Source organism: Tasmannia lanceolata, unplaced genomic scaffold (assembly GCF_043159265.1).
Source record: "Tasmannia lanceolata isolate RefF3 unplaced genomic scaffold, GAP_Taslan_0.1 ptg000018l, whole genome shotgun sequence".
Taxonomy (NCBI): Eukaryota; Viridiplantae; Streptophyta; class Magnoliopsida; order Canellales; family Winteraceae; genus Tasmannia; species Tasmannia lanceolata.
This window is the reverse complement of record NW_027518695.1, coordinates 71144127-71158944: the sequence shown is the minus strand read 5'-3', so window position 1 is coordinate 71158944 and position 14818 is coordinate 71144127. Positions and strand designations below refer to the sequence as shown.

Genomic DNA, 14818 nt, shown 5'->3' with positions numbered 1-14818 from the left:
GATGGGATGTTTATATCATACATTCCTAGCTTGTTACATATATCACTCAACTTAGCCCTACTTAAAGACTTTGTAAACATATCGGTTAACTGATCCACCAACCGAGTAAAAACGCAGTACATATTTCTCCCTTCTGGATTCTCTAACGGATAAAATGGCAATCCACTTCGATGTGTTTGGTGCGCTCATGGAAGACTGGATTGGTAGCGATGTGTATTGCAGCTTTGTTATCACTATACAGCTGCGAAGGAGAAGATGAAACAAAACCCAACTCAGGTAGAAGTGAACGCAGCCAAATGAGTTCAGTGCTTGTGTGTGCCATTGCTCTGTATTCCGCTTCTGCACTGGATTTAGCTATGACATCTTGCTTCTTGCTTCTCCATGACACTAGGTTGCCTCCGACAAAGGTAGAGTACCCAGTAGTTGATCTCCTATCTGCTGGAGATCCAACCCAATCCGCATCAGAGAAACCTTCAATCTTCATATGATCATGTCTTTTAAACAACAAGCCCTTTCCTAGAGCACCTTTCAAGTACCTGAGGATTTGGACTACTGCAGCCCAATGAGAGGTACGTGGGGAGCTCATGTACTGACTGACTACTCTTACATCATATGATATGTTAGGACGAGTAATTGTAAGATATATGAGCTTACTAACCAACCTTCTGTATTTGCCGGGGTCTTCCAACAAATCACCTTCTTCTGGAACAAGCTTCACATTAGGGTCCATGGGTTCAGAAGTTGGTTTGAACTCAAGATTGTCTGTCTCTTCTAACAAATCCAAAACACACTTCCTTTGTGATAGAGACGAGCCTCTGGAAGAACGGGCTATACCTCTATCCCAAGAAAGTACCTGAGATGACCCAAATCTTTGGTGGAGAATTCTTTTTGCAAGAAGACTTGTTGTATACCTCGTGAATCGCTACCTGTGATGATGATGATGTAATCAACATACATGATCAACAAAATGCACCAAGCTGATGAGTGATGATTGAAGACCGAGTGGTCTACTGCACATTGTTTCATTCCAAAGCGCATGATTGCCTCACTGAACCTCCCAAACCACGCGCGTGGAGATTTCTTGAGGCCATAAAGTGATTTGCGCAGGTGAGACACGTAGGGAGGTGGGCGGGGGTAGCAGGAGGTTGCAGTGAGAAGAGGGGGTTGTAGCAGGGGGTGCAAGGGGTTGTTGGAGGTCCCAAGAGAGAGAAGATGAAGGGAGGTCGAGAGATTGAGGGAGGGTGGAGAGAGAGAGGGTGAAAGAGCATGGGGTGAAAGAGAAAGGTTTAGGGCATGACGGTGAGTGGTGGTGCGGAGAAGGGGGAAGACATGAGGTCTTCAATGGAGGTCCCTAGGGCACGCTAACCCTAGGGCTCTGATACCATGTTGAGAGAAAGAGTTAGAGAGAAAGTGAATAAGTTGGAGTGATGTCTCACTTTACTCACATATTTATATTCACTCAATAAAGGTACAAAGTCTATTATGCCTTTAGGCATATCACATATTCCAACATCTTCCAACAAGGAGATGATGCCTACCAAGGTCTTCAAATGACTCTCATAAAGTTTTTGGCTGTGTCTTCATTGTACATTCTGTGTCTTTTTTTAGACAATCTATTTTTTGGGATACTCTCCTACTGAGAAAGGATATCGATGTTTCAATCTAAATTTGAAGGAAAAATATGTTTGTGCTGAAGTCACCTTCTTTGAGGATAATCCATACTTTTTCATCATCTTCTTTATGTGAGAGAAATATTGAAATATTTTCTCCTTTTGATAATGTTGAAGGAGCGTATTTTAAAAAAAAGTGTATTTGAAACTTGAAAACCGTCTTAAGTTTCAAATGAAAATTATTTGGATCTTTTACAAAAACTTAACATTAAATATACATGAATAAAACATGTGAAACTGTAAATTCCTAAAAAAATTTATCCTAATTAGTCGCAAAGTCTTATTTTCTACTTCTAATCCTTGCCTATGTTAACCCTTCCTCCCTAACCTGCTACAATCCTACTCTTTTTATGTACTTCTTGTTTGCCTCCAATGGGGCTTATTACACGCTTCATGTTGACTTTCAATGAAGATTCCCATAAATTTTCTATTTACTTTTCCTTAGAGCTTTTGCTGCTCACATTTTCTCTTTTCTAAATCCCTCTCTTCCCGCACTCCCTTCCCACTCTGGCAACTATGTTAAGAGTAACCCCATGAAAACCCCACACCTTTTATTCATATCCTGTAAACATTAAAAAAGACAAAAATACCCCTATAAGTGGCTTAAGTGAGATAAAGTCACTTGATGGACCCATCTACGTCATGATAAATAAATAAAAGAGCATAAATAAAAAGACAATTAAGTATGTGATAGGGCCCACACATGAAACAATTATCACAAGTCACTTGTACATAATTACCCAAAAGGCACCATTCAACACACACACACACACACACACACACACACACACACACACACACAAGACACATTGCTAGAAACAAGATGTTGAGACGCTAGATAATAGAATTGCTAGCCTTCGTGTTGAGGAGGATATCTCAAAATAGAGGCAAATGAGTCTTTTTTGGACTTGGATCGTTGAATTGGGCAGCAAAGCAGCATCAGTGTAAAAATGGAATGACATTCGTGGACAGGATAGTAACATGTGAGTCTCTCAACAATTAATACTCAGAAATCTTCGGACCGTCTTTGCCTACACCCGCTTTGGCTACTCTATCCACATCACTATTTCCCGATCTCTGTGCATGCTAAAAACAGACATGGAAATCTGTCACTCGCTCCTAGATCTCATCTGCCATGTTATCAAATCTCCACGGGTGGGGCGGCCACCATCCATCCATGTGACTATATTGAGCTAGTCTCCCTCTACAAGCAGCATGCATAAGTCCCTCAATAATTCTGAAGCCTTGCAGGACTGCTTTCAATTCCACTTCATTAGAATCTGTGATCCCAATGGGGCTCGAGAACGCCCACCTGGTTCTTCATTGATCTTCCCTAAGAACTCCTACACCAATAGGTTCCGGATTACCTAGGCCTGATCCATCAAAGTTGAGCTTCATAAGGCCTTGATCGTTGGGGCGGGGGTGGGGTGTTCCACCGTGAAGCAAGAATTTCCTTCTTATCCCCAATTTGCAAATCTCTCTCTAGCATCTCCATAAGTCGGAGTTCTATATGAACCTGAAACGAGGGAGAGTCTTTACCCAAGCAATGGTTACCGAGATAATCTTCATAAACAAGTAATGCAATCTTTTCAGCAAGCCTCTAAAGATTCTGTCATCTCTTTCCTTGCAGATAACCTATGATTTGTAGACACGGACACGCGTGTCACTTATCGACATGGACATAGAGTGTTGGACACGGCAAACTCCCAAATTTTAGAAACGGGACACGGCTAAAATAGAAAGTACTTATAATCATAATTTGTGGATAGGGATTCGTGTGCCGAGTTTCAACATGGATACAAGGTACCTGACATTGCAATCCCTAAAAATCTAGAAATCGTAGCACACTCGTACACATACATACATATAAAGTTAATGACACTTCTAGCAGTACGTTTAAAAGTGTCTAAAGGAGTTTGGACACGGGTGTTGTGTCAGACACGACACGACATGTGTGTCAGCAATAAATTCAGAGTGTCAGCTAAATCATATCTGATAAACTCATATCTCCCGCGTACTCCTCCATGTGTCAAACATCCAATTCTCAAGGAGATCTACCAAGCTTTCTCGATAGACCCAGGATAGTCCAAATCACCCAAGAATGAGGTACCAGATCTCTCTGACAACCTTGCGGTGCAAAAGTATATGGTTTACAAACTCTCCTGCCTCAATGCATAAGGCACAATGACCAATTATTAGCATCTTACATTCACCTCTAAAATCTTTTTAAATTAATTTTCCTCCTTTTTTATAGTTCTAGTTTGCCACCATAGTTCAGGTGTTTCAGGCATAAACATTTCAACCCATCAAGCATCTTAGGCATGAGTGGGATGGCCATGCTTTAATAAATGAACGTACTTGGTGAGTGGGTACTACTACTCCCAAGATGAAGACACTTTGGTTGTGTCTGAGATTCTCACTGTTTTGGGTGAAAGGACTGCTGGTTGGGTAATCAAGGGTAATCAAGGGTGCCCCTTTGTAAAAGTTCTGAACTTGTTGTCAACTTTGGAGGTGATGTAGGTTATTTGCACTATTGAAGTAAACTCATTGATCAATGGTTTGGCTAAAATGGGCCACCCATTTGTTTTTCTAGTCTGTGGCCTGCCTTTGGTTGGTGCTCTTATTTCCATAAATAGTTCTTGAAAAAAAACTTTGATTTATCAGAAATAAAAAAAGGAATGATAAGGAGTCAAGTATACATTAATCTGCCCCTTACCAGGGTTAGTGGCAGCACTATCTTGAAACTTAGTTTCACTTTTTGGATACCTTTGATGGTATTCTAACAAGAAACATTCAGTGACTAATCTCCAAGGGAGGCACATGCATTTAATCAGGCTTTTAATGTTTTAAGATTCATCTTTTATATCTATGTTAACCTTATTATGTCTACTAATGAAATGATGACCATTGCAAATCATTTCATTTAGTTTCATTTCCTTGTTTCTTTTGCCCTTTCGTTTGAATTCTCATACTAGAGAAGTCATACGTGTTTATCACGGGAATCCATGGCTTGTGTAACTTCAAGTGTTCGAACTTGTTTTGGAAGATGTTAATGTTATTGAAATAAAATGGTATCTATGCCTTGAAAAGTTTTACTGGTGCTGAAACGATATGACCTAAAACATGGTGTTACAACGTACCCTAAAACATGGTTCAATAATGTAAAAAAATGGTTAGGGAACCTATTTTGGAATCTCCCAATCACTATACTAAGAAGCAGCATGTGCATAAGATGAGTGGAACGGAGATGCAAATGTTTAGATGGAAGTGCGGCCACACAAGGTTAGATAGAATTAAAAATAAAGACATCCGTAAAAAGGTCGGGGTGGCACCAATTGAGGAGAAGATGAGAGAGCACCGCTTAAGATGGTTTGGGCATATCCAACGTAGGCCTTTGGATGACTCATGCCAAGTTGATGGAGTAAAAGGAGGTAGGGGCAGACCAAAAACAACTTGGGTAGAAACAGTGAGGAAAGACTTGATGGCTAGGAACATAACAGAGAACATGACCTTGGATAGGAGAGATTGGAAGAAAATGATCCATGTAGACGAACCCAACTAGTGTCAGGATTAGATTTAGTCAATTTGACGCGGGTAGATTCTTTCACCTTCATGAAAATTTCTGAAGGATTCATTAGCCGACCCCAACTAGTTTGGGACAAAGGCTTAGTTGAGTTGAGTTGAGTTTGACAATATGAGGGCTTTTTTCTGACTTTTAGCATCAGAAATTTTGCTACATGTGAGAGACAAAATCATTGGTTGGGAATGGGGTATATATATTTTTTGTTCAAGAACTGGTAGGCAATCTACTCAAACATGGCATAATAATCATCATATTTGGGTGGCATCTGTTTTCATTGGTTTCTTATAAACCCAATTGGAACTTTCATGCAACATTCAGGTTTATATGTATGGGTGCATGCATCACATTATAAAATTTGACCCGCTGGTCTGCTGCCAAGCACTGAATCCATTGCAAGATACTGCAGATATTGGCTCTGTTGATCAGTTATTTAACTTCTTATGAATGTTGATGATCTGAAAACATGCTCATTGAATCCTTAGGGAGAAAAAAGTGAACGGTTGTTTTTGTTTGTTGAAAGTTGTAATGACCCGATGCTTATACTTTTTTTAAGAAAAAAGTAGATACCATTTATTAAACGACAGGATTATGAGTGCACATCAGGGGCTAAAGAAAGCCATAAAAAACTTGTTAGAAGCTCCAGATTTGGCTAGATGATCAGCCAAATCGTTGGCGCTTCTTGGAATAAGTGTGAAAGATATAAGTCTGCTCAATGTAGTCTGCTGCTGCTGCTTAGAAAATGAAGGCATTCGTTTGCACGTGCGCGTGCACACATGCATGTCATCTCCGCTTGTGTGTCTGTGTACATATTGTATGTGTGTGTGTGGCGCCGTCTTGAAACTGGGTGTGTGACTGATATTTAGATTTTAATTTATAATGTTTTATACGAGTATAACTCATTGGTGGCACTGCATGTCTATGACTCGTTTTCTAACTATTTCCCTCGTTTTGATGATGTGCAGGACCTCGGAACAAGGCCTCTCCGGTATGTACACTTTACTTCGATCAAAACCTCTCTCTCTCTCTCTCTCTCCCTCCTGTGTAGACAGATGGAGAGAACCCTTTCTAATATTTTAGGGGACATATAGGCCCAACCATGTTTTGATAATGGGATGAATCACTTTTTTAACAAGCTGTCAAAAGCTATTTCAATTCCCAAAAAGCTCTCAGCAGCCAATTAAATTAGTGTAAAACAAGGTTATTCGACCCATCATCAAACATGGTCGTGCAGATATCATCCCCCTATTTTTGTGCATCCTATGTATATGAAACTTTAAGGCTCAGACGTGCAACTATGCAGCTTTATAGGTTTCGTTGAGATTCAAGTACAAAGTTTCATTGTTTTTGAAAAAAATGCCTATTGATCTGAGTTTATATTTTGTTTTGACTCAATTTGCACAATTCTTAATTTCTTAATGCTTCTTTTTTTATGGAATGGTATTTCTTAATGCTTATTCAGAAAGCTTCTTCCAAAAATCTTTTTTTTTTTCAATCCAAAGAAAGACCCAGAAAGATATTACTTCACTCTTCTTCTCCTTCGTTCTCCAGAATCTGATAGTCTCATGCTTCTCTCCCATTTAACGAGAAAGGCCAATACCTAGCCCAAAACCAAATATTTTTATCTATTTCTTCTCAAGTGTCTCATGATAATTTCACATTGACTCTGAGTTGAAGTTCGGATTTAGAAAACCAATAGTTAATCGGTCTTGATCTTTTAGATGTTGGTTTTATCTTTCAAAAAAAATAGTGTTTAGGTAATGCCAAGTCTGTTCTCTTTGTAGTGCTCTGCGCTGGCTGCAAGCTAGGGCAGAGAACCCTTGAAACTGCCAAAACCTCCCAATGGGTTAGGGATTCTCAATGCCATTCAACTCAATCCCATTTCAGACAATAATGAAGAGAGAGAGCACTGATAGATACTATTGTCTGTTTGTGCTTTTAAAACTATGCAGGTTCTCCATCAGCAACATGTGCTTATGATGTTTACTGCTTGGGGAAGGTGTTGCTAGAGCTAGTAAGTGGTAAGCTTGGCATCAGTGGATCCAGTGATGAGAGCACAAATGAATGGTTGGAATATGCATTGCCTTACATCAATATTTATGAGAAAGAATTGGTGACAAAGATAGTGGACCCATCTCTGATTATCGACGAGGATCTGTTGGAGGAGGTGTGGGCCATGGCAATTGTGGCAAAGTCATGTCTGAATCCAAAGCCTTCAAAACGTCCACTCACGAGATACATCCTGAAAGCGCTGGAGAACCCGCTGAAGGTGGTTAGAGAAGAGAGTTCCAGCTCCGCAAGGCTGAGGACTACATCGTCTAGAGGCTCTTGGAATGCTGCACTGTTTGGGAGCTGGCGTCAAAGCTCATCTGAAACCGTGGCAGTAGTCCCCCCCACCATTTTAAAAAGATCAGGGACGGCACATTCTCAAGGAAGTTTGCAAGGTAGTGGTGGTGGGGATGTGTCCTCTTCCCACAGGAGAGTATCCAAGGAGATATTCCCTGAACCAGCTGTTTCACCAGACATTGAGAGACTGGAGGATTATGAGGATTGAATACGATGAGTTTTGTGATTCCTTGGTAATAAATTTAGCAGGCTCCCCATTCGAGTGCCTGCCCAAGAACAAGAATTTCCATGGTGTTTTGTTTCCATGATGCAATTCTGAGAGTTGGGTATATGAACCATTCAAGTAGTAGGGTGCATGCAGTTGTGTTGCCCCCAGAGAGAGAGAGAGAGAGAGACAAAAACGGGGGAGGACTGGTGATACTCTGCCGCTTTACTCATTATTGTTTACTTTGCAGGTTGGTTTTTAGTAAAGCCTACAAGCTGCAAATTTTTTATGTAATTCATCCATTGTTGGCTTTGCCTAATGTAAATTGCAATGTTTAGCATAACTTTGAGCTTTCTTTATTTTATCCATGTTTCTTTTCAGGAAAAAAAGAAAGAAAATTGAAAATAATACTCAATTTTCTTGCGGCTTCTCAACCCATATTTTTTTATAGGGAATCAATAGAATGGCAAAGTGCGTTGATGAACAGAAAGCCATCATCACATCAACTTGCCCTGTTTGTTTTTCTGGATTTTGATTACCGGACTCGAAAAGAAATACAATTTTGAGTCCAGTAATCGATTTTGTGCTCAGAATCAATTCACAAAATCGCACAGAATCCCTTTTTATCAGATTTTTTCTTATTCATTTATTTCATCTGAGGTGGATGTTCTCTCATGCAAAAGTAAGCCTTTAAATAATTATCAGTGAGTTTGCCTAGCAAATCCCAAATAATGTAAAGTTACTGATGCTGGCACTACTAGGCTTCCACTTTTGATCATTGCACTAGCTCATCTTGTCTTTTATATCATACAACGCCAATCAAAAGGAAATGACAAGCTGGGTTTGTGTAATTATTAAAGCATTGTAGTGCAAGTATCAGTGGCCTAATAAAAACGAAAGTAAAAAAAAAACGGAGACTAGGTGACTTTCAGACATTCATTTGTGTCTCGCCAACTAGAGGGACGGCCTCTGCGTGCACCGTCGGGGCTGAGTGGAGGGGGCGGGCGGAGAGGGTTGTGCGGTGATGTTGGGTTTCCACGCAAAACATCGGAGAAGTAATGTGGATGTGGATGGGTTATAAGGGAATGGGCAACCTCCACTTAACGGCTAGCTTTTAGGAGTGAGTTCACTTCTTCTACCCATTATTCACAAAAAAGGCAACCAAGCACCTCTATTCAGTCATGAAAAACTTTACTCGAAAAATGATTTTTATATTGTTTGGTTAACTTATTTATTAGAGATTTTTTTGAGCCAAAGTTTTTAAGTAGCCCTGACTCTATTGTAAAACACCCCTATCTGTATATCCAAGTCCTCTCAAGGAAAAATAGAAAAAATGAAAAATAATTAAAAAAACGCAAAGTTTATGCTAAATTGTGAATAAAGAGTAGACATTTAAATTTTGTAAAAAAATGGCTGTCAGGTGAGAGAGTATGAGTTTTAGGACAAATATACCTCCACTTTCATTTTCCCACCATTTTTTATGCTCTAATCCCTATGCTTTTTTCGGCAACCCACTTCACATTTTTCTTTCTTCTTCCGCACCCATCCAATGTGAAAAACACCCAGTGCAGCCATTGCCATCCTTTGGAAGCTCCAATCCCATTGTATTTTGTTAAAAAAAACACCATTACTCGTGACAAATTTGAACTTGGGTGATAAACATAGCTCCAAGTAGGTCCATGCTCTTCTACTTGAATAGGTTTAACATTTTATGAAGGTTCTCATGTTTTGTTGGGTTTTAACATTTTATGAAGGTTTTCATTGTTTTCATTGTTTTGTGTTGAAAAAAACAGAGAAATTACCTAAGTTGTTCTATGTTTGTTGTATAATTGTTTTCATTGTTTTCTTGGGTTTTAAAAAAAAGTTAGAACTACTATTTTCTCTGTTGGAAAAAGACCATTACTTGTTTCTACCCAATTTGGTTCGTACTGGTTCCGGGGTAGAAAATGTCGTTCCGTACTGGTTCCGGCGTATAAAATGGGGTTCCCTAGTGGTTCCGAGGTATAAAATTTGGTTCCGTACTAGGTTCAAGGGTATAAAATGTGGTTCCGTAGTTGCTCTAGGGTATGAAATGTGGTTCCGTAGTGGTTCCGGCGTATAAAATGTGGTTCGCAAGTGGTTCCGGGGTTGAAAATTTGGTTCCCTAGTGGTTCCAGGGTATAAAATGTGGTTCCCTAGTGATTCCGAGGTATAAAATTTGGTTCCGTACTAGGTTCAAGGGTATAAAATGTGGTTCTGTAGTGGTTTTGGGGTATGAAATGTGGTTCCGGCGTATAAAATGTGGTTCCCAAGTGGTTCCGGGGTTTAAATTGTGGTTCCCTAGTGGTTCCAGGGTATAAAATGTGGTTCCCTAGTGGTTACGAGGTATAAAATGTGGTTCCATAATGGTTGCGGAGTATAAAATGTGGTTCCCTAGTGGTTCCAGGGTATAAAATGTGGTTCCCTAGTGGTTCCGAGGTATAAAATTTGGTTACGTACTAGGTTCAAGGGTATAAAATGTGGTTCTGTAGTGGTTTTGGAGTATGAAATGTGGTTCCGGCGTATAAAATGTGGTTCCCAAGTGGTTCCGGGGTTTAAATTGTGGTTCCCTAGTGGTTCCAGGGTATAAAATGTGGTTCCCTAGTGGTTACGAGGTATAAAATGTGGTTCCATAATGGTTGCGGAGTATAAAATGTGGTTCCCTAGTGGTTCCAGGGTATAAAATGTGGTTCCCTAGTAGTTATGAGGTATAAAATGTGATTCCGTAGTGGTTGCGGGGTATAAAATGTGGTTCCCTAGTGGTTACGAGGTATAAAATGTGGTTCCGTAGTGGTTCAAGGGTATAAAATATGGTTTCATAGTGGTTCCGGGGTATGTAATGTGGTTCCCTAGTGGTTCCGGCGTATAAAATGTGGTTCCCAAGTGGTTCCGGGGTATAAAAGGTGGTTCCGTACTAGGTTCAGGGATATAAAATGAGGTTCCCTAGTGGTTCTTGGGTCTGAAATGTGGTTCCCTAGTGGGTCCGGAGAATAAAATGTGGTTCCCAAGTGGTTCTGGGGTAAAAAATATTGTTCCCTAGTGGTTTCAGGGCATAAAATGTGGTTCCCTAGTGGTTACGAGGTATAAAATGTGGTTCCGTAGTGGTTGCAGGGTATAAAATGTTGTTCCCTAGTGGTTCCTGGGTATAAAATGTGGTTCCCTAGTGTTACGAGGTATAAAATGTGTTTCCGTAGTGGTTGCGGGGTATAAAATGTGGTTCCCTAGTGGTTCCGGGATATAAAATGTGGTTCCCTAATGGTTCCGAGGTATAAAATGCGGTTCCGTAGTGGTTCAGGGGTATAAAATATGGCTTCGTAGTGGTTTCGGGTATGAAATGTGGTTCCCTAGTGGTTCCGGCGTATAAAATGTGGTTCCCAAGTGGTTCTGGGGTATAAAATGTGGTTCCGTACTAGGTTCAGGGGTATAAAATGTGGTTCTCTAATGGTTATGGGGTATGAAATGTGGTTCCCAATTGGTTTTAGGGTAGAAAATGTTGTTTCCTAGTGGTTCCGGGGTTTAAAATGTGGTTCCCTAGTGGTTACGAGGTATAAAATGTGGTTCCGTAGTGGTTGCGGGGTATAAACTGTGGTTCCGTAGTGGTTCAGGGGTATAAAATATGGTTCCCTAGTGGTTCCGGGGTATGAAATGTGGTTCCCCAGTGGTTCCGGGGTATGAAATGTGGTTCCCTAGTGGTTCGACGTATAAAATGTGGTTTTCAAGTGATTCTGGGGTATAAGATGTGGTTCCCTAGTGGTTCCGGTGAATAAAATGCGGTTCCCTAGTGGTTCCAGGGTAGAAAATATGGTTCCCTAGTGGTTCCGAGGTATAAAATGTGTTTCCCTAGTGGTTACGAGGTATAAAATGTGGTTCCCTAGTGGTTGCGAGGTATAAAATGTAGTTCTGTAGTGGTTCCAGGGTATAAAATGTGGTTCCCTAGTGGTTCTGAGGTATAAAATGTGGTTCGGTAGTGATTCAGGGGTATAAAATATGGTTCCCTAATGGTTCCGGGGTATGAAATGTGGTTCCGTAGTGGTTCCGGCGTATAAAATGTGGTTTTGTAGTGGTTCCGGGGTATAAGATATGATTCCCTAGTGGTACCGGTGTATAAAATGTGGTTCTCTAGTGGTTCCAGGGTAGCAAATATGGTTCCCTAGTGGTTCCGGGGTATAAGATGTGGTTCCCTAGTGGTTCCGATGAATAAAATGCGGTTCCCTAGTGATTCCAGGGTAGAAAATATGGTTCCCTAGTGGTTCCGAGGTATAAAATGTGTTTCCCTAGTGGTTACGAGGTATAAAATGTGGTTCCCTAGTGGTTGCGAGGTATAAAATGTAGTTCTGTAGTGGTTCCGGGGTATAAAATGTGGTTCCCTAGTGGTTCTGAGGTATAAAATGTGGTTCGGTAGTGATTCAGGGGTATAAAATATGGTTCCCTAATGGTTCCGGGGTATGAAATGTGGTTCCGTAGTGGTTCCGGCGTATAAAATGTGGTTTTGTAGTGGTTCCGGGGTATAAGATATGGGTTCCCTAGTGGTACCGGTATATAAATGTGGTTCTCTAGTGGTTCCAGGGTAGCAAATATGGTTCCCTAGTGGTTCCGTGGTATAAAATGTGTTTCCCTAGTGGTTACGAGGTATAAAATGTGGTTCCGTAGTGGTTGCGAGGTATAAAATGTGGTTCCGTAGTGGTTCTGGGGTATACAATGTGGTTCCCTAGTGGTTTCTAGGTATAAAATGTGGTTCCATCGTCTTCAGGGGTATAAAATATGGTTCCCTAGTGGTTCCGGGGTATGAAATGTAGTTCCATAGTAGTTCAGGTGTATAAAATGTGGTTTTCAAGTGGTTCCGGGGTATAAAATGTGGTTCCTTAGTAGTTCCGGGGTATAAAATATGGTTCCCGAGTGGTCCCGAGGTAAAAAATGTGGTTCCCTAGTGGTGCCAGGGTAGAAAATGTGGTTCCCTAGTGGTTCCGATGTATAAAATGTGGTTCCGTAGTGGGTGCGGGGTATAAAATGCGATTCCCTAGTGGTTCCGGAGTATGAAATGTGGTTCCTTAGTCGTTCCGGGGTAGAAAATGTGGTTCCCTAGTGGTTCCAAGGTATAAAATGTGGTTCCAGAGTGGTTGCGGGGTATAAAATGTGGTTCCCTAGTGGTTCCGAGGTATAAAATGTGTTTCCCTAATGGTCCCGTATAAAATGTGGTTCCCGAGTGGTCCCGGGGTAAAATATGTGGTTCCCTAGTGGTTCCGGGGTAGAAAATGCGGTTCCCTAGTAGTTCCTATGTATAAAATGTGGTTCCGTAGTGGCTGTGGCTTATAAAATGTGGTTCCCTAGTGGTTCCGAAGTATGAAATGTGGTTCCGGAGTGGTCCTGGGGTAAAAAAATGTGCTTCCCTAGTGGTTCCGGGGTAGAAAATGTGGTTCCCTAGTGGTTGCGAGGTATAAAATGTGGTTCTGTAGTGGTTGCAGTGTTTAAAATGTTGTTCCCTAGTGGTTCTGAGTTATAAAATGTGTTTCCCTAGTGGTTCCGGGGTATAAAATGTGGTTCCCGAGTAGTCCTGGGGTAAAAAATGTAGTTCCCTAGTGGTTCCGGGGTAGAAAATGTGGTTCCCTAGTGGTTCTGATGTATAAAATGTGGATCCGTAGTGGTTCAGGGGTATAAAATGTGGTTCCCTAGTGGTTCCGGGATATAAAATGTGGCTCCCAAAGCGTTCCAGGGTATAAGATGTGGTTCCCTAGTGGTTATGGGGTATAAAATGTGGTTCCCGAGTGGTCCCGGGGTAAAAAATGTGGTTCCGTAATGGTTGTGGGGTATAAATATGGTTCTGTAGTGGTTCAGGGGTATAAAATATGGCTCTCTAATGGTTCCGGGGTATGAAATGTGGTTCCTTAGTGGTTCCGGCGTATAAAATGTGGTTTTCAAGTGGTTCCAGGGTATAAGATGTGGTTCCCTAGTGGTTACGGTGTATAAAATGTGGTTCCCTACTGGTTCCGGTGTAGAAAATATGGTTCCGTAGTGGTTTCGAGGTATAAAATGTGTTTCCCTAGTGGTTCCGAGGTATAAAATGTGGTTCCCGAGTGGTCCAGGGGTAAAAAAGGTGGTTCCCTAGTGGTTTTGGGGTAGAAAATGTGGTTCCCTAGTGGTTCCACGGTATAAGATGCGGTTCCGTAGTGGTTCAGGGGTATAAAATGTGGTTCCCTAGTGGTTCCGGGGTATGAAATGTGGTTCCTTAGTGGTTACGGCGTATAAAATGTGGTTTCCTAGTGGTTCCGGGGTATGAAATGTGGTTCCCTAGTGGTTACGACGTATAAAATGTGGTACCCTAGTGGTTCCGGCGTATATAATGTGGTTCACAAGTGGTTCCGGGGTATAAGATGTGGTTCCCTAGTGGTTCCGGTGTATAAAATGTGGTTCCCGAGTGGTTCTAGGGTAGAAAATATGGTTCCCTAGTCGTTCCGAACTATAAAATGTGTTTCCCTAGTGGTTCCGGGGTATCAAATGTAGTTCCCAACTTGTTCCGGGGTATAAGATGTGGTTTCGTAGTGGTTCCGGGGTATAGAATGTGGTTCCCTATTTGTTCTGAGGTATAAAATGTGGTTCTGTAGTGGTTTCGAGGTATAAAATGTGGTTCTAAGAGTCTAACTTATTGTTCCAATTGTGCTTCTAACATTCTAAAGTGGTTGTATCATTGTAAATGGTTGTTTATAGTTTGTATTGAAATTTTATGAAGGATTAATAATGGTTCTTATCCTAATAGGGTTTGCGAAAATGGTGGAAAGAAGGGCTTCTTTTATCTTACACATTGATGGGTACTTGAAGGATGAAGTATCATTTCAGTATATTGGCAGGACGAAGATGCCTTTAATTGTGAATCGGCATATAAAATTTTCAGAATTTGAGTCTCTAGTTCACCAAAAAATTGGGACCACAGCAACCGATATCTCGCTATCTATAAAATGTCGATATGTCGTGGATCAATATCAAATCTTGTTGTACGACATTCGA

General features: G+C 41.0%; 1 protein-coding gene across 1 annotated transcript in view; it reads left to right on the top strand.

The window, feature by feature from the left end:
* The window catches only part of LOC143849748 (putative LRR receptor-like serine/threonine-protein kinase At2g16250), a 28068-nt gene extending 19903 nt beyond the window's left edge, over window positions 1–8165 (top strand). Inside the window, exons 3-4 of the mRNA XM_077358923.1 lie at window positions 6216–6238; window positions 7203–8165. Coding sequence (XP_077215038.1) covers window positions 6216–6238; window positions 7203–7804 — 625 coding nt within the window. The 3' untranslated portion in view covers window positions 7805–8165. The remainder of the gene's footprint in view (window positions 1–6215; window positions 6239–7202) is intronic.
* Window positions 8166–14818: the final 6653 nt, after the last annotated feature.